Source organism: Zophobas morio, unplaced genomic scaffold (genome assembly GCF_036711695.1).
Source record: "Zophobas morio isolate AGI-343-1 ecotype UQ-CSIRO unplaced genomic scaffold, CSIRO_AGI_Zmor_V1 ptg000005l, whole genome shotgun sequence".
Taxonomy (NCBI): Eukaryota; Metazoa; Arthropoda; class Insecta; order Coleoptera; family Tenebrionidae; genus Zophobas; species Zophobas morio.
In genome coordinates, this window is record NW_026972110.1 from 2,961,698 (window position 1) to 2,987,311 (window position 25,614).

Genomic DNA, 25,614 nt, shown 5'->3' on the forward strand with positions numbered 1-25,614 from the left:
TACTGAAAAAAAAGTGAAATAAAGAAATGTATCTGTATCTGCGCCATTAATTTTGTATCTAGATACAGATACGAGATACCCAAAAATGTATCTAGATACTTTTTTTAGATACAAGTATCTAGATACTGCCCAACACTGGTTCCGTTTATATTAATATAAAAGATTATTATACAACCTTGATTTTTTTGCAAAAATCTGGATGCCTAGGGAAAAAACTCACGGCGGATTCATAAAGTACAAAGTACAGAAACACGTTATTTTATAAAATGTCTACGCGATATTTCTAACATATAATGTAGTATAAAAAATTTGACAACAATCGATTCTGACGTTATAAATAATAATAAATATCGACATAGTCGACAGACGTAAAAGGGAGATCTATTTTTTTCATCTTCTACGGACCATGAAACGTCGAGAAAACATGAAAGTAGCCATTCGCCGGATGGATCCTGTTACAATATTTCCTTAACTTACAGTCGGGAAGTAAAATCTCTTAACAAAGCCTTCCCAATCATTTTATTTAACTGACGAAAAAAAATACAATTTCGACACCTCTAATACTGAAAAATAGGAGAACTTTCAAATAACATTTTGCTGATGTACCAAAGTAAATAATACCGACACAAGTGTATACAGCTACATGATACAACAATATTAAAAACGATAAAAAAGGTTGTTAATGACATTAATATAAAAATATTGAAGTACCTATACAAGAATTTTATCATTCTCGTTAATTCCATTTAATTAAACAGCATTTCATGTCAAATTTTATTAAAATTCAGAAAATGAAAAAAAAATCGGTTTGAAACAAAATTCTGAAAATCATCAAACAATTTTTGAATTTAAACAAAGTAAAATGGCAAAAATGTTACAAAAAAGTGTTGAATAACTGAAGTAAAAAAATACATAATATGTATATTTATTAATTTTTAAATTAAATTAAATATCAAATTTTCTGTATTATAACTGTCGTCAAAACAGTAATTACTTAATGTTGATTCACGAAACTGGCTTCCAAACCGCTGCATATTAGTTTTTATTCAGGTTACTGCTTTTTTGTAGAAAAGAATATAACTGTAGATGCCAATTGGCACGTGAGCCTAATTTAATTATCTCTTAGATATACGCGTCATATTTTCATTAATCTTGTTATCCAGACTGACATTATACAAGTTGCTTTGCAGTCCTACAATCCTAGATAGTGATAATTATATATTTGAGTTTTTTATTTGTGTGTGCTGGCATTCATGCGTGCACTGAATGCTGAAAAACTTTAATTTGCGGACGCGTTTTATTAAACGAACTACGTGAAAAGTCGCTAAAAAGAAATTATTAGTTTTAGCCTATATATTAAAAACTTTGGGGGATAATACATAAATAGTTCAAGTACCTAAATTGAGGGTGTTTTGTGTTTTAATCGATTGATTAAATTACTTAGAATTGATTAGAAATTGTGCAATGAAGAATTTACAAGGCAAATTATATTCACCGGAAGTGAACACCACTTATATTTTTCATTTTTTAAGTAGTTTTTAAATAATTTAATTAGTTAGTAAGAGCAGGACATTCTGTAGATTATAACTAGAGAGCGGAAAATATGCAGCAAAATTTTGAGAAATATGATCATATGATATGCACCAAATTTATGCAAATATGCAGTAACTTTCATAATATATGCAGAGATATGCAGTTGCATATGCTCCAAAAATTAAAAAAAAGCTTAACAAGCGAACTAAATTTATTTATAAATTACAAAAACAGGTTTCCCGAACTTACGTTTTATTACAAAAAAATACATAAATCAGATTGCAAAGTGTTTAATTGCATCTCACTAACACATAAATCACGTTTTTAAAGATAATATTCTTATCCTAAAAAATAAATATAAACTGAGCAAATTAAAAAATAGTAGTAATCCACTATTTAGTTACTAATTTGGTAACAATTTATTTTTAAATATTTTTCGAAATATTCTAACAAAAAAATTTTTCGATGATTCTAAAGTATATGTATTTGTAAATAGGAAAACTGCGTACTACGTCCACAGATGTAAAAATACTTACCGGTTTAGAGCAGGCGCACACACAGTTCGTTCTTGAAGAATAAGTTCAAGAAAAGGTTTAATCCATAAATTAATTTGAGTTATCTTCGACATATTGATACACCTGTATCCCTTTAAATGCTTTCAATACAAACTCACGATGAAAAATAATAGTATAACGTTCCTTCCACCACCACTAAACATACCATTAATACACTTAACTAATGAACAAAAATATTGGGAACGAACGGTATTTCGACAAGTAATTAGGGCACGAATTTACCTGGAAGCATGGCTTAACACCCAGTGGTGTCTCCAAACAACCATAAAACTCAAACCTTTCCTAGTCATTTGAAGCTCAGGACAATATTTGCATGATTCATAAAATTTCGTCTTTCTAGATAAATGCCGATAGAATGACAAACATTTTTTTTTTTTTCAATTTAGCACAAAAATTGATAAAAATGCAAAATATGCACCCGTTACGTGAAATATGTAGCAGAAGACAAATATATGCAAATATGCAATTTTTTTATAGCTGTATTCATTTTTAATTAGCATGATTCGTTCACATGTTAAATATCAAGACTTATATGCAAAAAATAACGGATATGCAAATTTCATAAAATCCGCTCTCTAATTATAACAGTTTTGTTACATTATTTTTACGTATTTGGAAACAAAAAATGCATACGGTAATCACACAAATTTCATTTTCTTCAATTATATTAACCTATATACCTAGTTATATTAAACGAAGTAAATTGTAAATTATCGGAAAAATTTCGGAATATTGTAACTGATATCACTAGTCGAAAAAAATACTGAAAAATTTACACAGACCACTTATTTTTTGGCAGTTGACATTCATATTGATGTAAATCGCAAACAAAACTTAGTAACAAATAAATGTCAATTGTGTAGGAATTTTCAGGAGATTAATATATATTTATAATATAATAAGCTATAATATTTCAGAGACGTGGGCTTTGCCATAATTCATTGTGGCTAAAATAACAAAGCTAAAGCTTTAAAATTTTGGCAAATTATGTACGGTATTGCAGTTGTGAATCCAGTTTGCCACTGCATTTTGTCTGCGACTTTCAGAATTAAAACTGAATTATTAGATGTAACATCTGCCAGTGGTTTCTTGTGCAAAACTTCTCTTTTTATTATTGATGATCTGGTTATTTCTCTGAAACAAGCAGGAACATTTCCTGGCAATGCTTTTTAGTCATTAGCTGTGACAAAGTAAGCGATTTTTATGGTAGTTAAGTCACTTATTGTTCACTTGATTTAAACATTAAGAAACAAACATATCATTTTTTATAATATACATAAAGTCGCCTCACAATGAAAAAACAACCGAGGGAACAGAATACCATTAATTTCACCTATCTTAGGTTGCCAGCCTCGTAATTGCCATCAGAGTTGACATTTGAATTTTAAAACTCCACGGACAAGAATTATTCATCAACAGTTTGGGTTAATGTAACTTAAGATTGAGCAGTGAGTGAGCTTGTACGTAATCTTTTCTTTTGCGTTCTTGAAAACAATCTTATCAAAGCTAAGCTCAACGTGATTTGATACGTAAGAATAACAAGTGATAGAATAGTTACTAAAATAAATTACTAAAATCCACCTTTACAATTCAAAATCCATAGTTACATTGTGGACATTTACAAAGGTTAACTGCTAAGTCATTGTGTGTCGGCTATAAGATTATGTATCGTTATTCGTCAATAAAATGTTTATTGCGCTCATAAACACCAAACTAGATACAGAGTTCATAATTGCAAGATGTGAAATAAAATTTTATAGAAGGTGGTAACAAGCAAAAATATTTTATTGAAGAAACGTTGTAACGCGACTTTCAGTGGCAGTACACATAGTACATACCAAGGAGACTTGGTAAATCCAAAACACAAAAATGCTTATGCGACGGAAGTACGGACTATATGGTTCACATAGGTACTTGTAATTTTCTTGCTACCTATGTCAATTTTAAAATTCTAAATAACTTGGTATTATTGCTATTACTTAGTTACAAAGTTATCTAACAAAAATATAAACAATACGTCTTTCCTACATTATCCAACCTTTACTTCCATTTTTTTATGTTAGTGTCGAAAACATCAAATGTTACACGTTACAGAATTTGTGGAAAAACTAATATTGCTATTTCTAGATAAAACTCTGGATAATTTTATCTACAATTTATCTTAAAAGTTACAAATGTTGCTGAACAAAATTTCATATACCAAACGTTTGAAACTAAACGAATCTAAACAAAATACATTTGAATTGAATATGTTAAAAAAAAAATAATCAAAAAATCAAGTTCAGTTGAACCAAGCTACAGATACTTATATTAGAAGCGGTGACTAATGTTAAGACACGAGTAATTATCATTACATGCACGTTATTATGATAACAATGTTATTTGAGCAGTGGGTAGAAGAAAATGTTAATTGTAAAAAACTACAAAAATATGTGTAGACCAGTAATATTTCTTATTTATTAATACTGATCCGATAATAATTCTACTGGTGATCAACGCTTTCACGTTGAACAACTTTAACTATATCCGTTTATAGAAAATCGTATCATTTACTTTAAATTAGTTATCGTAATCAAATAACCTGGCTAATGGGGCAATCACTTAATAAATCTTAATGGGAACGAAAAGAGCTTTAAAGTACTCCGTAAGAATAGGACATGCCTCCTACTAGGTTCTTTAAAATTGATTTTAAACAAGCTGAATTGCTCGTAAACACGACTGATAAGTCATGCGGAACATTTAAGCTTGTACTAATAGTTGTTTCAGGCTTCGAGTATCACATCGGCAGGTCAAGGAGGTCGCAAATTATGATATCATAAATGACAAAATATCTTGCTAGTATTAATTAACAGAACAGAATTATGTAACATTTAAATACACTTACATATCCGAATAAGGCTAGGTACACGGTAAGACTGTTTACACGTAAGGCACATATTCCATCTACCTACAAGGAACGGCAGAATATACCAAAATCAAAATTTTCCTTTTTATTTTTAGCTTAATTTGAATAATCATTATTTAAGTTTGGGCTTCCTCGCCTTACAAACTGCTTCCTGTATAACATGTGTCAATAGACCGCAAAATGTGAAAATGCATAGAATTAAAATTTTGAAATTTTTTTTTTGAGAAATAGATTGACAGTCTTAAGCGGCAAAATATCTGTTACCAGTTTTTAGATTTAAGTCCTTTAAGAACAAAACTTGGCATTTAGTTATATAGAATCAAATAACGAAACGACGTCTACATTGTATATTTACTAATAATATTAAGTTGTTAAAGTAAGTTAAACAAAAAGCGTCTATCTAAAATAAATCTCAGAAAAATCTTCCATTTATCAGCATTGAAGTTTACTACGTCGAAATAATAACAACTTTTAAAATTTACTAAATTAGCTAAATTTCATTTTTTCCAGTACAAATGCAATACATACAAAAATATATTAAAATTTTAATATTTTTTTAACACAACCGAGTGATATTTCTGAGAAAAGATTACAGTTTGCAAGATTACAATATTAAACTGTGGACAAATTATCACCGTGTCTAGGGTTTGCAGTAATAAAGTTCCCTCTCCACTAAATTAGCAAGATAATGTGATTCTGCATCGTCACTTAATAAGAACTGGAAATCCGAACACTTTCTTTTTAGTATCATTAACAAAAAATAAATTACTTCACTAATCATAATTTAATAACATCTTGCTATTAAAGATTTGACTACTTTCGTTGATGATTTAAATTTTCCAGAATAAATAATTAGGAAGTAACCGAATCATCGCGATGGTCGATCTTGGCTGACCTGCATTATAAAAGTGTTTTTTGACGTACTGAGCTGTCAATAAATGGAAGTGCTATTGGTGGCTTTCGAACTATCCCACCATCGTTATCTCGATGTTCCGAATTCAATTCCACATATACTTTCAATTTATCATTTACCTGATCCTTGAGTGAATATTATTTTTAAGCTTCAACCACAGTTTAGATACGGTTTTCAAACCACTGACTGATAAAGAAACATTAAAAGACTTGAATTAAGAAAAGCAAACTGAATTAATAAGCTCATCTTTTTTTGTTTTCTTGTTTGAACCCACCGTTGTTAAACAATCGGTGAAGAGAAATAACACAGGTTCAAAAGGTGAAGATCATTGACAATATAATATCCAGATAATAAGCAAACTCAACCAGTGGCAAAAACACCGCACGAGCTATCATCTATCGTTACCAGATGTACCTATTATGCGTCGAACGTTGCTAACTAATACCTACTTGCAGTTATTACCTACGGAAATTTACAACACGAGAACAAACTAATATACACAATAAATAAAACTTTGTATCAAATTACTTATATGGCGTCTTCAAATATCTTATTAGTTAAATCAAACACGATTTATTTAACTTTTCCAAATTTTAGGAACGCAGTATCATTGGCACTAGTAAGTATTACACTCTACGTGTACCTACGTGTCCGTATGAAAACTGGTGATATAGTTCATCTCTAGTTAATAATAATAATAACACAAGCCTGCGAAGAAAAACCTGTCTTAAAATAATAGATGAATCTGATAGATTTTCGGATGTTAATAAGTATCGTAAAAATAGATAAAAATTCCATCATGCGCAGTTAAAAAACATAAGACAAAAAATACAATAGTAGGTCTGAAATTGAATAATATATTTTGTTAATATATAAAAAATCCATATATAAAAAAAAGTCTAATTTTCCTTTAATATTGTGCATTTGTTAAATTTTAGTTTTTCGTATTTTTTTCCAAATAAACATTATTCTTATTCATAATTAACTAATTACGAATACAACAAACATGCAAAACAGTTGTTAAAGCTTAAACTGGCTTTTAAGGTTTAAATTTTGCGGGCCTGTGTAATTTACTCCGGTTTTTGTTATGTTATAACATACACATGGGCGTTATGACAACAAATAAAATTTGCACAATCAAATTGCTGTTTTAAAATACAAAATTGTATCTTAATCTTACATTAAATAACTGACTTAAAAAATTTCCGCATTTGTATCAAACAAACTTCTTGTGTTTTAACTGTTTGTCTGTCTGAAATGTAAATGTGAAGTATGAATGGAAAATTTTCGTTCTTTTACCCGCTTTCTACCGTTATGATGCTTCTACAATGTTTTGAGATAAAAACTATTTAGGTCGATTTATGAACTATGCATAGACATTAATACAATTCTTAATCCAAATAATTCTTGACTAAAGTTAAGAAACAAAAAAGGTAAGTACATAACAGCTTAATGCAATCTTGTTTTTAACATTGTACAGAAAAAAGTAGGAAACGTGTTGTTACAATATTTTCGTACTTATTATTACCTACACACTCTATAATAACCTACTTACAAAGTGAAATGAATTGGTTGCGGCTTGTGCATCATTTTACTTCATTTCTTGCACAAGGATCGTTTTTTCAAACGTAGTGACATTGACACTGACTCTCATTATTCATTAATAAACTCGTTACGATCAATCTTAACACATGAAACGAAAACACAGTTAATTTTAATGAACGAACAGATTTCTCCGTCATAAGAAATTTTTATATTACGAGTGCTTCCGGAGCGTAAGCTAAGGAAATATAATCGAGTAGATCGGGCGATTGGCTACTTTTATATTACTTACTCCCGTTTCCGTCTGTCTGTCTGTCTGTCTGTGTCTCTGTGTGTGTCTGCCGTCTGTCCAGACTTTTATTAGACAGACAGTCTCCGAAACTCCCGCACCGATTGGTGTCAAATTTTATATGTATGTTAGGGATATCGTGTAGATGGTAACACGCTAACCAAAATTTGCCTCATTCCTACCACCAATGTGATGACATCTCCTCAAAATTATGCATACTTTGATGCCGATGCTGTAACTTTGATGTCGGCGCCGATACGATACGTGGTAATGGTTGAATTCTTTCTAAGTATAAACATAAACAGTCGAAGTTAAACAAGTACTAGAAATTAAGAGTACATTGTTTTCCGTTGGTTATCTGTTTTAAATATATTTCATATTGTCCACATCCATACATCATTGGAGTATTAAACAGTTTCTTGACAAAGAAATAATAAAAATCTAAAATCGTTGTTGAGCACCATGGTTTGAATCCCACAGCAGGCGAATTAACTTTTTTTCTTTGCATGTTCTGCGCCCAGACCAGAGAGATACATTCTACAGACTTCTAGTTTGTTGATTTAAGGTGCTTACATATGTGTTTTTTAATCAACTGAATACATCTTATTAGAGATGCTATTTGCACATCCCGTTCAGCATTTCAGATATGACGTAAATTCCGCGAGTTAATAAATCTTTACACTTTACCAATAATTAGTTGTCAGATATTAATATTAAATATGTATATTGTATATCCAACAATTATAATCGGAGACAGCCCGTTATTCATGCGTAGCATATAAGCAGGTACAATTAAAATAGTTTATGAAACGCTGGAACAACATCATTTATTCATGCTGATCGGAAATAAAAGATTATTTTTTTCTTTTACAGAAACATGGAGGCAGTAATTCGCGAGGGAACACTTCGTTTGTTAACTTCTGAATCATCCTGCGACGTTATATTAAGCTGCAATGGTCATCGCTTAATGGCCCATAAGCTGGTACTTTCTATCGCTAGTCCTATATTACGTGTAAGTATCATTATGATATAGATAACAATTCTTTTATTTGTAACACTGTATCGGTTACCCTGAAATTAATTGACAAAGGGTATGGCAAAAATGAAAAAAATATGGTACACGGGATCTTTTCCTACATGGAAAGTATATTAAAGACTGTGAGTATTCCACCTATTTTGGGAAGTGTAAATTCAGAATTGTGCTAAATGTGTCATTTAGGCATAAAAGTTACAAAAACATCATTTACAGTCATTGTTAAATGCGGTAAGTGGATTAGTTAGACCTAAGTGGAAAATGAATAAAACTCAGTTTGAACTGAGAAAGTACAGAGGAAATTAGAAAGTTCAATTTAAAATAACAGTGTTTTAAAAAAGTATTGTTTATAAAGCTTTTATTTGAAATAATTATGGTAATTTAAATAGTACACTTTAAATACATGTATTTGTACATATATCTCATTTATATGCGTACTCTTAACTCATCGAATGTTAAAAAAGCACAAAAGTTCTATTGTTGCATAAACAACTTTAAAAAATATTTGTTTTCAATTTTCGTTCAAATTACGAAGACTTTAAGTTTGTAAAAAAGAGGGTTAACAGTTTTTTAAGATAAATACATATTTTGAATTTATTTTAAATAACTACATTTAGTAATTGTGGTTATAACCTATAGAGGCTCGTAGGTATACAGGGTTTTTATAAACGATTCTCAGAGCGTAGTTAGCCATAGATTTCAAATATCCTGTCGCTGAAATTATGCATTGTGGCAGTTCTCACTGGTCATTAATGTCATTTGTAACCTGTCATTTAAAGTCATCATTTTTATTGTTCTAACGTTTTTCAAGTGTGAATTACAGTAATTCTCGTTGGTCCAAGCTCAAAACAACAGAAAACATTTTCAACACTATTGGTGCTTGCGTACGAAAATTTTGTCTTTGTGCAAGGAAACGAAGATCGTGAAAATGGCTATTCTGTTGAACAGGACACTTTTTTTGTTATGTTTTTTATTATCCCAATAGGACAACGGAGAGTACGTGTATACTGTAACCCCTTGTAAGCAAGAATATCTAGCTAAATACCCTGATTTGCAAATTCGAGAAACATCGTTAGGGAAGGGAAATCTCCTAGAAGATTTTCAGTATCTGAGGAAGTTGAACATTTGAGACGAGTAGAGCAGAATCCTCAAACATCTTTGACAAGATTGTCTCGCCAGTCAAGATTTTCTGTTCCAACATGAAATTGAACATTGGATCCAAAGTGTTGACGAAAGGATGTTAAAGAACATATTTGAAATTAAAAAGACAGTGAACATGTGCCTTGAACAAAATGGTGAACATTTTCAACATTTAATGTGACGTTCAACGACAATACATTCGTTTCTTTTTAATGTAATAAATTAGTTTCATTGAAGATATGAAGCATTTAAGCAACCAGTTATACAGATGCGTGTGGTATTTATCGTGAGTCCTTGGACATTTAGTAAAGTCCATATAAAGTGATAGGCGGCACGCTTCCATGACTTACTTCGACCCTATAAACATTTATTGAAACCCTGTATTAAGAAAGGGGGCATAATTAAAATGAATCACCAGTGATACTTCTTCTAACAAGATTTTTTTTTTCACACAAATGCATTTTGTTTTTTTATGTCAATAGGGTTTAAATTTAACTTTTAAATAAGACAAACGAGAAACAACAAAATATTTTTTTATCGCAACCACGTAACGGAACCAGTTACAATTTTCGTACAACTCGTAAAGTGAAGTATTTATTGGTTGTACAATCTTTATGGCAATTTATATGCTATTTGTAATTTTGTGTCCGTTACAAACCGACTGAAACAATGCTGTGCACAAAAACAGTACATACTGCAAAATTAGTTATTTACAGACCAAACTCTGCACTGCATGCTGTAGGCATAGGCACTGCAGCACTTCATAAGCTTTGTTGTAGAGCAATTGGCAAGTGAGCACAACCACGGTACAATTTTTAATTTATATCAATTTAGACATAGTAATTTTTTATTTTAAACTTATTTTCGATTATATCCGTAAAAATGTAATAGATCAGAGAAAAAGAATTACGTCCAAAATTTTTAAATCGGCAAGTGCATCATTGTTAGAATCAGTTTGTTTATGAGTACTACCGTTAAAAAAACTATGGCAGAATTTTAAATACATTTTAAAATATGTTGTGATAAATATACAGAAAAATAAAATTTTAAAAATATGAATATTGAAGATAAAATCGACATACTGCGAAATTGTAATAAATAAAATTCATATTTTAACGATAAAACAAAATTATTTTAGACCATAATCTACAACTTTGCCGCTGGTTGACTTTAAAATCTTCAATAATAAAAATATGTTGAAAATTTCAATACACCTTTTGTGGAAGTAACAAAGAAAGATTTTTTTTTTAGAAATTTAAAAATACTAGAACAGTAAAAGTTACATTGTTAGAATCAGTAGTGTTTGGTTACATTATCCTTAAAAAACTAAGACAAAATTTTGAATAGTTTTTGAAATATGATAAAAACCAAAAAAAGCAATTTTAAAATTATGAAAATTCAAGAAATAATTCGATTTACAATGAAATTTTAATATATAAAAATCAAATTTTAACACGAATAAAAACGGAATAAAGGGTACAGTGGTCGAGATTAAAGCTACAGGAGAATATGGTTTGGAACGACATACCTACTGTTTTCAGATCAGTCGAGATTTTGTCTAAATGACGATAGTCGTCGTCAGGGGGTATATCGCAATGCAGGACATCACACATTACCACAATTTACCTAGCCAGTCACCCCTTCCGGCGTTAGTGGTATTATGGTTTGGGGAGGAACTTCTTTTAGGTGTGGCAGCGACTACCATGTTGTTCACGGAAACCTAACAAATGAAAGATATGTTCAAGACCACCGTGTTCAAGACATTACTCTGAATGACATTTTAAATCTAGCTGATACTATTGGCGAGACACTTTGATTTTTCTTGATGACAACGCTAAGCCACATCGTGGTCGCATTCTTCACGATACAATTAAAGAGGAAATAATATCAGTTAGCCCTTCCTGTAATGTTGCGTGATCTAAATCTAGTGTTTGGGATATGCTCTGTGACGAATGGACGATCAACACCATCAACCAGCAAACACGTTCCACACTAGCATATTGATAATTCCATTCCAAGCATACCGCGTATATGCAACCAGTTAACACCATCATAGATATATAACGTTTCAATTCTTCAAATTTTTGTTATTATATTTGCTTCTACTGACTATTGTTATTTTTAATTATTCCAGTTTCAAATTATTCAAATATTACCATCAGAATCTCCACAAATCTTTTCTTGTCAAGAAAAAATGTTTTCCCTTTTCCCTAAATAAAATCATTTAAATTATATGGTTTCAGGGTTAGACACATAATATACAACCACTTTTAGATGTCGTTTTTAATCATTTCCAAAGAGCGAATTCGTACCCACAATTTTTTAAAATGTCTACTTTTTCTTCAAAATCATTGTTAATATTTCATATTTGCAAATTTATTTTAACGTAGGTTTAGGTAAGAAAAAAATCTACGATTTCTCATACCCATATTTGCACCAATTAAATGATAAGTCTCTGGTTTTCAACATTACACTAAACTACTTACAAAAGGAATCACTCTAACTTCATCCCATTTTATTATAAAGAAAATGTATTCGAAATAGTTTCTTTTCTTCACAAATGGATATTTAATTGTCGCTGTAAATACTGTTGAAAACTGCTCAAAAAATTTTGAAAAACGTTGATTGTATGGAATTTCAAAAAAGTTACAACTATAAGTGAACAGTGCAATATTGGGATACTGTGTAAAAGTAGATACACCAAGGTATATTATATTGTTTTGCACTAACTCTCACTTAAATTCTCCGATATTTTATAAACAATACTAATTAACTGTTTCAGTAAGCAATGTAGCAAAAAAAATTACTGCAAAAAATGCTGAATAAATTGACAGAAATCTGAAAATACATTGGTTTATATACCGGAAGAAATAGAGACAAACCATATAAAATAAATTTTTGCTATTTTTGTGTGATTACTACTGATTTCTAAATCAATTTCCGTTTTGATCATGAAATAACGAGCGTTCAAATAAAAATGACGTCAAGCTAGCTTTGGATATCTGAACGTAGGGCTTAGTAAATATTAGGTTATGTTAAAAGTCATTAAAACAATGCTATTACACAGTGCAGTTTTAGTGCGAATGGAACATTTATTTTTCTATAGAAGATGTTGGAAATAACAAATAACCACCGGTTTGCTTGTGACAATTTCGACACCTTCCGTTAACAGAATTGAAAACAGTTTGTAACATAACGGGATTGTTATTGATTTCGTTGACTTTCTCTATAATTCGTGCTTGAAGGTGATCGACATCATTTATTGGAACATGAAAAATTGAATTTTTGATGAAAGGCCATAGAAAGAAGTCGCAATGATATCACCGGATCTTGGAGGGAATTCGTGCTCAGCCCCAAGGCTAATTAGACGATCTTGAAATATGGGTTGTACCACATTCATTGTTTCAGCCGCTATATGGACTCTAGCTCCACCCAGCTGAAAATATCCAAAATCCCAGTGAACGTCCCATGAAAAAAAATCGAACCAATAATTCTCCTCCTACTAACAGCACACCACACACCCACTTTCTGGGGATGGAGAGGGACTTCAACATAAAAATCTTGTGGTTCTTAAGCACACCACATTCGCATATTCTGCCTAATAAAGTACCCGCTGAAGTAAAACCAAGCCTCATCGCTGAAGAAGGTTTTATTGAACATCATCATCAAAATTAGTCAACAACCACTCACAAAACTCCACTCGACGTGGATAATCAAGTTCAAGAAGTTTTTGGACGGCAGTTATGCAATAAGGAAATAAATATAAATCTTTTTTAGGATAGTGTGGCTTATTCCAATCGACACTCCTGTCTGCTGAGCCAGAACACGTAAGTTCTGGGAGAATTATTCATTATTTGTTGCGCATTTTGAACTAACTCATGTACTACGCTTTTTTTGTCCGACCACTTCCTTCTTTTCGCGTCAAGCTGCCGGTTTTTCGAAACAGTTTCAAAGAACGATCTGGCGAACATGTAACGGTGTTGTGATCAAGAACGCCGGGAAACTCATTTTGAAATTCGTCCTAGCAATCGGCTAAAAGGTACTGCCATTGACCTTCAGTTTTTTGAGAAAATAAAATTCTATCATGAAAATCCTCTATTCGGAAGTAAAAACCATTGTGTGTTAATTGCAATGATACTAATGAAATAAGTTATTGTCAGTTAAAATAATGTAATAAAACTACGCCACACGTTCACACTTCCAAAGCTAACTTGACGTCGTTTTTATTTGAACGCTCGTTATGGTTCTATATTTTATCGTTTTCGAAACCTAAAAGGACAAAAACTATGAGTAAACGAAAACAAAGAGCCTTCCTTTAAAGGAACTGCTAAAAGTAACAATAATTTTGTCTTGTATTTAGTGTGTAAAATTATATCTGTTGTGATAGCAGTACCTCGATCAGTATACTGCTATACTACTCTCAATACTTACTAATGGTCTAAAAAAGCCAAGCAAAAATTTTAAAAATATTTATTTGTACGACCCTGCACACACGTGTACCGTCTCTAGGCAGAAGAATATATGTTTACCGAAACACGTATTCTACAAACAAATATTTTAAACCCTTAACAAGTTTTTTTTTTCTAATAAAGTTAAAATGGAGTTAACCAAGAAATGCTACTGAAACATGTGAAACTACTAATGAAAATATCACCTCATCAATATAAACTTTTTAAAGTTTTGTGAAAAACATGCCGTGTTTAAACTTTCCAAAAGTTTTAACCATATTAAAAAATTAATTAATTAACTAATTTATGAGTATATTTTACAACTTACAACAAATAATAATGGTTTGAACGTAAATTTCTGTATTCGTAACTGCTGAAGGCTTAGATTAGAGCATTGTTAACCTCGGGGAATTTGTGTAATTAAGTAATTAATTACCGTATATAATTCAATTACGAATTATTGAAACGTCATCTCATAAAAAAAACGAATTCCACATTTTTTAAAACGACCGCAAAATAATTTAAAGTGCAGAAGCTAAACGAATACAGCACAGTCGATGACATCTTACAACAATCGCAAATAAAACATTAATCAACATATGCTGCCGCCAGTCGTGTATTTGACAAGAACCCAACAATAGTTTGGTTGAAATGTGATAAGATTAATGATGATTTGATTTAACAAGAGGTACCTTTTGGTTGTAGAGTTATCTGACGCAGCATTTATGTATTTAAGCACCTAGAGAATTTAAATTTATAAAATAACACTAGGACACCAATTAAATCTCTTTTTTTGCAACATCATTGTTGGATTCACGCATATTAGATTCTTATTCTGTCTTGGGTTCTTAACAAACTGCCATTACCTCATTGGAATCTCTCTAGTCGCGACTGAAGCATCAAATTAGGCATCACTAACAGGCTATTTTCTACGGTTGTATGCTTTGTGCTTTTATAATCAAAATATAATCAAAAGTAAAATATGGTTACTGTGTTAATCATTATTGTAGGTATACAATCGCGACCAAAAACTCTAGAGATATTAATATTTATTTAGTACTATTTTTTCTCGAAATTGTGACGCAAAAACGAGCACTAGATTTAAATCTGTGTTTCGAATTTTGAGCTATGTATTTATCTAGAGGTAAAACTTAACGAAAAGGAAACAACTGAAACTTACAACTTTGCAATAGCAGTGCTGTACCAAAAAGACTTAAAAATGCAAATTTTTGCTCAGTTTCTCTAATAGAACTTTTAGGAAAATTTAAACTCATCATAATGTTTTATTTCTGTTTCTTTATTTTTTATGATTATTGTAAAATTTTAGTTATACTTTAAGGTTTTTTGTGTAGATGGTCTAACGCTAACTGTAATTTGAAAGTTCATCCTCACCAAAAATTTGGTAATTGGATGACGCCATAAAAAATTTTGGGAAGTAACTTCCGGCTGAATTTTATATTGTTATATGCACCTTTATTACGTATCAGATTATTGTAAAAAATACAATTTGTAAAACGTACCGCAAAAACAACAACATTTTCTAATTCAGCTACACAACAAACTCATTTGATATTTTGGTAACAGATCAGAACTAATTTAATGCTTACAAACATTGTTTACGGTTATTTTACATGTTCTTCGTAAACACTATCATTTTTCATCTGCGATAAGTTGGCGTTGCAATCAACTAACGCTGCGATTAATAAGTTGTTTGCGATCAATTAACGCGTAACCAGTTGTTTACGATGAACTGTCAGAACAAGCGTGAAATCTCTTATATAAAATACGTTACATTGCCCAATATTGACTGGCCTGTAATATAAACTAAAAGATACAAATAAACCATATCTCCTCGTCACGTCCTTTTGTAAATTGAATGTAAAATGATGTTTACTATTTTTGTCAATTTTTGCTTTAGTGAAACTAAAACCGTTTCTTAAGAAGCAGGAAAAAAATTCTGTTATTAAAGAAAGGAAGAGAAATTGGTGTTTATTTCATATTAATACAAGAAGAGACTGCATGATATTCACCTTCTCAGGAAATTCATCGGGTTTAAATTTTATAGCACCATCAGCATAACATTGTTGAAGATATTGTCTGAAATTTAGTACGGCACCCTTCACCAAACTTGCATTAATGACCTACCTAATTTAATTAATAATGAGAGGCTACTATTTGCAAATGATTTTAAATTAATTAATTCGATCTTATGTTGTGAAAGTTTACAGAAAGATGTGTTCTTTAGTTAAATGGTGTTTATTAAAATAATGAACAACAGCGTGATCAACAAGTGCTGTTTGAGTTGGCAATAGACACAACCAATTCTGAGAGTTTTCTTGCGCTGGCGCTGCTATTGCCAAACCTGATTCAAATACTTGGCGCTATGGTACCTTTAAGCCCTCAAGAAAGGTTGGTTAAGACATTTTAGTAATAACGTAAAAAAGATTATTCTATGGTTTAACATAATAGTGAGTTAGACTTATAACTCACTAGTGAGTTAAAATTTATAACCCATTAGTGACTTATACACCACTTTAATTATTAGAAATCACCATAGTTATATCGCTTTTATATTTATGTGTTGGATAAATAAATTGTTTTTTACTCTTTATACTTTATGCTTTTACCTGCATCTTTTCGCTTGTGGATTATATTCAGTGAGAGGGTTTGTAAGTAGATTTGAGGATAAGATTTTTCAGAAATTTATCTGTGCCGAATTTCGCATAGCAAATTACTGCAATTCTTTGATTTTGAATAAATATAGGTACCTGTACATACTCAAATCGGACTAACATAGTAATTATGTATGACTTAACGAATCTGTTGAAACATAATGCACATTTTATTTCAAAATTACGCAAATTAAAAAAATATATACATATTTACACTATATACAATTTTACTTCGTACAGATAACTCAATTTTGTTTTCTAAATTCAACTTTAGTTCTTTATCTATACTCGTAGGATATCAATTATTATTACTTTTCTTCTGGGTTTATTAAATAGATAACACTGTTGTAGGTTATCATCTAAATTAAAAATGCTTGTTTCAAGAATGAACTCATGGCTGAAGTACTCTTTTTATTACGATTCAAACAAAACTAACACACTAGCAAAGTCACCGATCACTATCACATAATTATAACAGAAGATCGAATGAATTTGATATTTATTTTAATCTTTTAAAAATGTCTTAAAAAATGGTACTAGTGTGTTCGGTCTGTAGTAGTAGAGATTTTAATTTAGTTATAATTTAGTAGTCACATACAGAAAATAAATTATTTGTACTTTCATACTTTATTTTGTTTAGCAATTTTCTACTAAGGACCTTATTTCTACTGTACTAATTTTGATGTATATGTTAGCTGTAAGTAACGATTTAATGAATTTAGAGATATTACGCTGAATTCTTCTGTCATACATAATCATATTTGAACTAGAAGTGTCAATAATTACACATAAGTACTAAAAATTTCAGTAATAAAATTCGTTAAACAGAAACTACTTAATAATAACAAGAAATGTATTTAGCTACTTGCGTAAGCAATGCTAATTAAACAAAAGGTATGAAGAGTTGTGAAGAAATAGATGTAACATTCAGTTTTCTAATTCAGGAAATTTATAGTTTTTTAATATTTCATCTAGGCTGTAAAATTAAGTTATCTTGCATGTACTGTATTGTTTTAATTGTATTTTAAAGTATTCCTTGTTTACATTATTCCAAAAATCGGATAACTTTCGTCTTTCTGTGTTTTAATTGTTAATTGTTGAACCAAATTTACCGGAGTTTGACTTTTCGTTCCCAAATGTTCACTATTCCTACGTGTTATGAATATAAGTAAATCACGTTTGTTACTTATACATATAAATTATAGATAATTAAAAAGATAGTTGCTTATAATATTGCCACCCAAAAAAATGTTCACTCTCAACTATTATACATTTTTCTTTTCTAGGAATTACTTCTGCAAGATTCAACTGAACCCACGGTTCTCATTTTTCCCGACATTAATAGCAGCACTATGTCCCTAATCCTGGATTATATTTACACAGGAAGTGTCGTAATTTATTCAAACACCATCAGCGAGTTTATCAGCGTTGCTACTCTTTTAAAACTCCCTCTGGACATAGAATTCTTAAAAAACTGGGCCTCGGAAGAACACAAGTTATTTGAGAAAAAAGAAGAAAAAATGTGTAATAGTTCTAACACTTACAGCAAAGGAAACCAAAGGAAATTGCCCAATTTAGTACCTATTTCCGATTTTGTACCAACAAAGTTTAAAATGCATCGGAACTTAATAAGTTGTGTGATACCTAGTCCATGGTCGCCACGAGAAAAGCCTGTTCTTTCCGATCCGAGGACTTACTACTCAGCAATAACTGAACACATGGTAAATATTAGGATTATATCTTTATACTAATATTAGCTTAAATAATTTTGATCTAAAGAGAGAATATAATCGCTTTCATATAACGCCTTTCAGTACACACAAGTGTAGTACATAGGTACATATTTATAAAATTAGCCATCTACGCCATGAAGTGCAAATATTTATAGTCAATATTGATTATAAGCTTTACTGACTGAAAATCTATTAGAAAGCAATTGTTTAACGGTCTAAAAAAATAGGACGTTTTTCTTTGCATTAACTTGAATGTGGGGGTGGATTTTTTAAACTATTTTTATACAGAGCGAGCCACACCGATCGTGTGGTTGCCATAATTAATAGTACTTGAATTAAAACTAAATTAAACAAGAGAATACCGCTTCCTTTTCAGGGGTACACAAAAATCTACAAAAAGAAAACTACAAGTTATTGGCATCAATTTGAATTTGATTGCACTGCTAAATGGAAAGGCTAGGGAACTCAATAAAAGACTACAGTATTGACCTCTTGTGGTCTCAACAGTAAGCAAATTTCAAGGTTATCTAAGATTTGGCAGTATTTATTACCTTTTAAGTTATAAGTTTAAAGGCAACAAATTAACATTATTAAGATGTATAAGGGGCCGTTAATAACGTTAGGTTGCATTTTTGTCTCAAATATTACGCATGTCTTCACTAAACCAACCCAGTAGGAGGAAACATCTACTTCCCGGGTATTAAGAGCGCCTGAATTACGCCTGCCACCACTGGCCACCATCTTAAATATATATCTCACTAATGTTATATCGATGAAGGGAGTATTTCCGTAGAGAAGAGTTGTATTAATACAACGTTTTTGTATGAGATGTCAGCATAAACCAGCGTACGGCGGGGCTCTTGTAAGGGAAATCACTGTTTCCGGCCACTGACAGTGGTTTTTAATAAGTAACAAATCTATCAAGTCATTACTGGTGTCTTATATATCCCACTACGGTTTATGTGCAATTAATATGCTAATTAAGTTTATTTTAATAGCCCCTCTAAATTCTCTAAAATACAAGAAATACAGTGTGAATAATGTTACACTTTAAATTTTAAAGTCAGTTTATTTAATTTTAGCGGCAAAAATATTAACTAATATCAAAAAGTTAAAAAAGAAATCTTTTCGCAATGCACTCTAACACACATGCGGTATTTTTAGTATACAACAGAAAAACAACCAATTTACAGATTGTTTAATAATAGTAACTCATACCTAAATTTACATTTATAAATTTAGGAATACGTACCTATTTACGGAGAAGCATAATATTTAATATAAACGATATTTTAATTATTTAAGTTTAATGGACCGCTTTGTATGTCGGGGAATTTTTTTGTTGATAAAATCAGAGAGGTTTAATGTACCTGACTGTCAGATTCGACGACTTAATCAATCTCTACCTTTCATTCAGAGATGAGTTTCGATTCTCCAGCTTCAGTTCATTTATTGTGAAATACTTACCGACTGTAACCTGTTCTATTACTAATGGCTGCTTAAATAAACGGGCTAATAAGTAGCATAGCATTTCTAAAAAGTCATAATAAGTAAAAAAGATGGTGGGATAATTAAGTACAAGTCTCTAACCGAAATTATCGTCCATCGAAAACCGGATCTTAGATCCGTCAATCTTCACTACCTGTCCTAAAGATAATATATACGACTTTACAAAAACATAATCCAAATAATAATAAGCTGAATCACCCTGTATAAAAATAACTATTTTAAGTATTAAACACATCAAAAAACTTACCAACTTTTTGAATCTGATGGTGCATCTTTTATCTGTTTAGTGAACGAACACTAACTTCTAAATTAATTGCAATTCACTATATAATTTTCGATAACAGTGCAGTAAATAGGACTTTATAAGCACTGTTCAAAACCAAACAAAAAACTCACTACACAATCATGATTTTTTTTAGGATATCATGTATTAAACAATATAAATAATTAGATGCTGTTGTTGCTACAAGTTTTTTAATGGATTTGTATTCAATAAATATTATAACATTATAAGTATAATAACGTTCGGGTTAATTACAAAATATATATATTTTATGGTTAAAACGACGTATTTACTCATTAGTCATTACTGCAGCTATGGTATAATAGGTATAAATACAAACACCAAAAACAGTTTATAACAGTCACTGAGAATCTAGGATACAAAGGTTATCGCTGTGAAAATTCCTGTCCTGTCGCAGAACTAGCAACCAAATTTTTACAATAAATTCCTCATGAAAATATGAAACGAAAATTCTTTGACCAAAATTGCATACTTACTATACGCATTGAGATATAATCTATTACATTTAAAACAATCACACGGCCCTTTTTACTTGTTTTCTCAGGTTTACTGTTAAAACTATAAATGTTGTTACAGACAATGTACATAACATTTGCAATGATTATTTGGTTGACTTTTGGTGAGTGTGACCTGCGACGTAGCGCCATTACAGTCAAAGAATACGTACGTCGCTTTCCATTAATGCCAAATTGACTTTTTGAAATTATAGGAAACAAATCCAGGAAGCTTGATGAAATATATTTTGTACATTTTAGACAAATTGATTCGACAAAATTTTGAGATGACGTCATCAATCAAGTATATTTTGATTAAAAATTTACCATGCTTACGATACCATTAAAACGTCCGCAAGATTTCAAAACATTCGGGTTTGCAGATTCAAAATGCAACTGGAATATGCAGTTATACAATTTTGGTTTTTCTTTTTTTTAAATCTGGTTGTTTCGGATTTATAAACTACGTGTATGACTATGTTACTTTATACAATTTAAAACCCATTTATTACATCCAGTTTTGAAGTGACGTCATTACATTGCCACATTGTTGGTGAGGAGGATAAGAGATAAGACAAGCTTTGATTACCGTTTTACCATGTACATGATATCATAATACACATTAAAATTTGACGACAATCGGTCCGGTAGTTTCGGTGATTATCTGTCTAACAAAAATCGACACAGATTACGAACAGACAGACAGTCAAACAGACAAACGGATGCGGAAGACCTATTTTTTCGTATTCTAGGAGGATATATTGAGAAAATATGAAAGTAGCCAGTCGCCCAATGGACTCGATTATAATATTCCTTAGTATGCTTAGGAAGTAGAAATGGAAAAATAATAATACTTTATGCATAGATGGAAGGAAGTTTTTTTATATTTTAACGCAGCACATCCTTATATCAAATAATTTAAAAACATATAGACAGATAAATTACTAAGTTACAAAAAAAAGTTTTCTCCGCAAGAATATTTTCACGTTCGATCGGATAACACGTGAAAATAGGAACCGGTGTCTGTTGCCCACGCACGTGTAAGTATAGCGAAGCATAGCAATTCTCTACAATTGTCAGTAGTTAAGTACGTCCACTTCACTGCGGCATGCAAACTATACTAAAACTAGCGAAACAAATTTTTGCTTCGACTAACTGGAAGTACACATACATCATGGAAGTTTAGTTTAGGTATACCTAATAGTTACCACAAGCACGTGAACATAATAGTAGTGATGACAAACAGTTAATAGGTATGTCCCACCTATGAGTTGCAATACCGTTTTTTTAGTATTTAAATAAATAGTTATTTATGCAATTAGTGAGTAAAGTGTATCTTTTTTTTTACGAGAAGGAAAATTTTCCCCACGAGCCGAAGGCGAGTGCGCAAATCCGCCGAGTAAAAAAAAGCCACTTTACTCACGAGTCGCATACAAAATTTTTTTCGTGTTCGTAACAAAACTCATCACCAACTTCAAAAACTTTTTATTTTGGAACATAAATGTAGCCGTATTTGCCGTCTTGACAATTTTTTCAGGGGTGCACGAGAAGTGTTCATCGCTGTCCGATTCCATTGTCCGAGCACACAAATTATCACAACACACCGAGAAAATTAATACAAATCGCTTGTGTTTATGAATTATTAATTATTATCATAGCAACGGTAAGCTTCTATGTTTTATTCCGTTAAAAAATCACACGCTACGGCACTTTTTTTCACTCAAATGCGTGAAAAAATGAAACGCTATCACACTTTTTTTCACGCTTCTAGTGCGATGAAATAAACATATCCTTTATAAACAAAAATTAATAAAAAATGTTACGCTTTTTTAACGAACGTTAAAAAATAACAATTATCTACCTGCTTCGTAACAAATAAGTTACAGCTTTTGAAGCTTTTTAAATTAATGCTAGTGATTGCTGGGTCATGTTGCGGACACGAGCAAAATTAATAATTGAACTATTAAAAACTGTCTGATAATAAAAAGCAATTCAGAGGTTTTAAAATTAAAAATAACCGGCTGCATTAATTATAGACAACTAACGATATGGTACGCCTTTTAGCTACTAATGGACTATAATGGTGATGGACAACTATGAACCACTTCACAATTTTCATTTTTATTATATTGTGTTTAGAATATTAGCTATTAATTCTGAAGTATTCACTTCAATAACAAATTGACTATAATTAAAAAAGCGAGACACACTTGTTTCGTGTTTAAAATATCTAGGTCGTTAACTAAAAATGAATTAGGTATATGAAGTAGATTTCCAGTCAAATGTACATAATACACAGGAAAATCAATTATGCCCGATTGTGTGTCAAACAATAAAATATTTGGATTGTATAAGTAATAAACTTTCGTATAAAATATTTATATTCACGCATTACCGTTATTATTAATACAGAGCGCACACGGAAAGCCACATCCGGGTATTTATACATTTCTACTTCGGTGTATGACTTAACTGAGACTTTATTTGATATTATATCGTTATCTGTGCATATATATAGGGTGTTATGGAAATTGAATGCAAAAAATGTAACCAATAATAGAACCCATTATTATTAGCGTAAACCTTTCTGTACAACATTTTGTTCGAAACTCTATTCAAGTATTAAAATTGAAAATACATGGACTATGAAAATCGCTACCCACCTAGATGTAATTAATACCTACCTTCTTGGATAGAACAAAAACCATCCTGGCTTTACAAAAACGCCCCCTTGTATCAGGTAATGTGAACGCCGCTCATGTTCATGAACAAAAAATTGGTCGAGGTTTATATCGACAGCACTTCCCTCGCGCCCGAATTATAACTCCTACAAATCCCGCTTCTTTGAAACATTATAAAATTAGATTTTACTATGTTTATTTTGTGATAACCTCTGTAAAGTAACAATCAGCGGCATAAATAATGGATGTAGATCAAATAATCTCCGAAACTACTGGACCGATTGTTGTCAAATTCCATGTGCATATTCTTATACATATACTTCAAAAAAAAAAACAAGAAAAATGTAATACAAATTGTTAAAAGTAATAAAATTGTAACATGAAAATGTTACAGTGTTGAACAGGGGTGAATATTTGGGTTTGGATCGCATTTAAATTTGGGAGTTATCGGGCGCTAATGTTTCGGCGTAGCGAATAGTGGTTGAAAATCAAGTCAGCTAGTTCTTCTCGCCGTGACCATCGACAAGAGCGGAGCATACCAACGACCCTCGGTACCTTCTGGTGAATTTCCCGTGGAGGTTGTGTAACTCCTCATCTATTTCGATAAATGTGCAGAGCACGTACCGAGACGTTACCGTAGTTACCGAATTAAGGATCCAAAAAGGGGACTTTTTTATTTTTTTTCCATACTTATTCCCGTTCCTGTATCACCCAAGTGGATGTATATCGCAAGAAATTTATCGTACCGTTGTCCATAAAAGAAATTTTCACTTATTAGTATCGCCAGCATGAAGAATCGCGTTGCTAGCAGAGTTTTTTTGATTGGTCGTGTACGTCTACTTTTCTTTAACATTCTAGTGGAATTCGGAGCTTTTTATTATCGATAAGTACCGCTTGAAATTACTGTTATTTATCGAATATCTAAATTTTACCTCGAACCGTCGAATGTAAACCAAAGAATATAGCTATATTCGAGTGGGTGATCGCATTTGTATATTTGGTGGAAAGAAAATTCCAATTGGTATCTGAGATTGCTTATCGTCAGATTCTGATATGTTCCAAAGTTTTTTTGTAAGCTGGTCGTTATTTTTGCCACGATAATTAAAATATTAGCGTTTGATTTTGATTCTGTTTAGTTGGCATTTAGCATATCCTGTATAGATTTTGAAATTGAATTATATTTAGTTTTGTTTTTAATAAAAGTGTCATCATCAGGCACATAAAACTCCAGTAGTGAGTTTGCGTGGTCTCAGCCCCACCAACCCTCTTATCACTTTTACGACTGAGTGGCGCCCTAATTTTCTGATAGATAGTTGAGCTTTGACAAGATAGTGTTGAGTAAGTCGAAATTGAAACTACCACAAAGTAAATGAGCACAATAGTAAGAACCCGCTTGCCGCATACTAAGCACCGGTGCAGGCGACAACCCTAAGTTGTTAATAATAAGCCTCCCCGTAAGGTTACAAAATAACTTCAACAAGTTCGAAATTTTAACCTTGTTCGTCTATGCACGCAACTGCTCTTTCTAACATCTGAAGGGTCACAGAAACCTTACCTATCGATATTCTGCCCATTAGAATTGCCCTATTTGGTGGTGAGTTGTGGTAGTATTTTTCATATGCCTCCATAAAAATAAATCCAGGGGAGTTAAATTTAGAGACTTGGCTGTCTTCCTGGACCCATCCGTCTTTCAGGATAATTTCCCTCGATCCAACCTCTGACCAAGCAAGCAAAATATATTTATTGGCGCATCGTTTAATTGTAACCACATATTCTGGTGGACCTCAAACAGCAGATTATCGAACACATTTTGCACTTGATTCTGAAACAAGTTCAAAATTGC

The 25,614-nt window shown here is 31.4% G+C and overlaps 1 protein-coding gene across 1 annotated transcript in view; it reads left to right on the top strand.

Annotated features, from left to right (window-relative positions):
* Nucleotides 1-25,614, top strand: part of LOC135146254 (zinc finger protein 569-like) — a 53,010-nt gene that overhangs the window by 15,188 nt on the left and 12,208 nt on the right. The window contains exons 2-3 of the mRNA XM_064078415.1: nt 8,631-8,769; nt 18,337-18,771. Of these exons, the coding sequence (XP_063934485.1) occupies nt 8,635-8,769; nt 18,337-18,771 (570 nt within the window). The 5' untranslated portion in view covers nt 8,631-8,634. The remainder of the gene's footprint in view (nt 1-8,630; nt 8,770-18,336; nt 18,772-25,614) is intronic.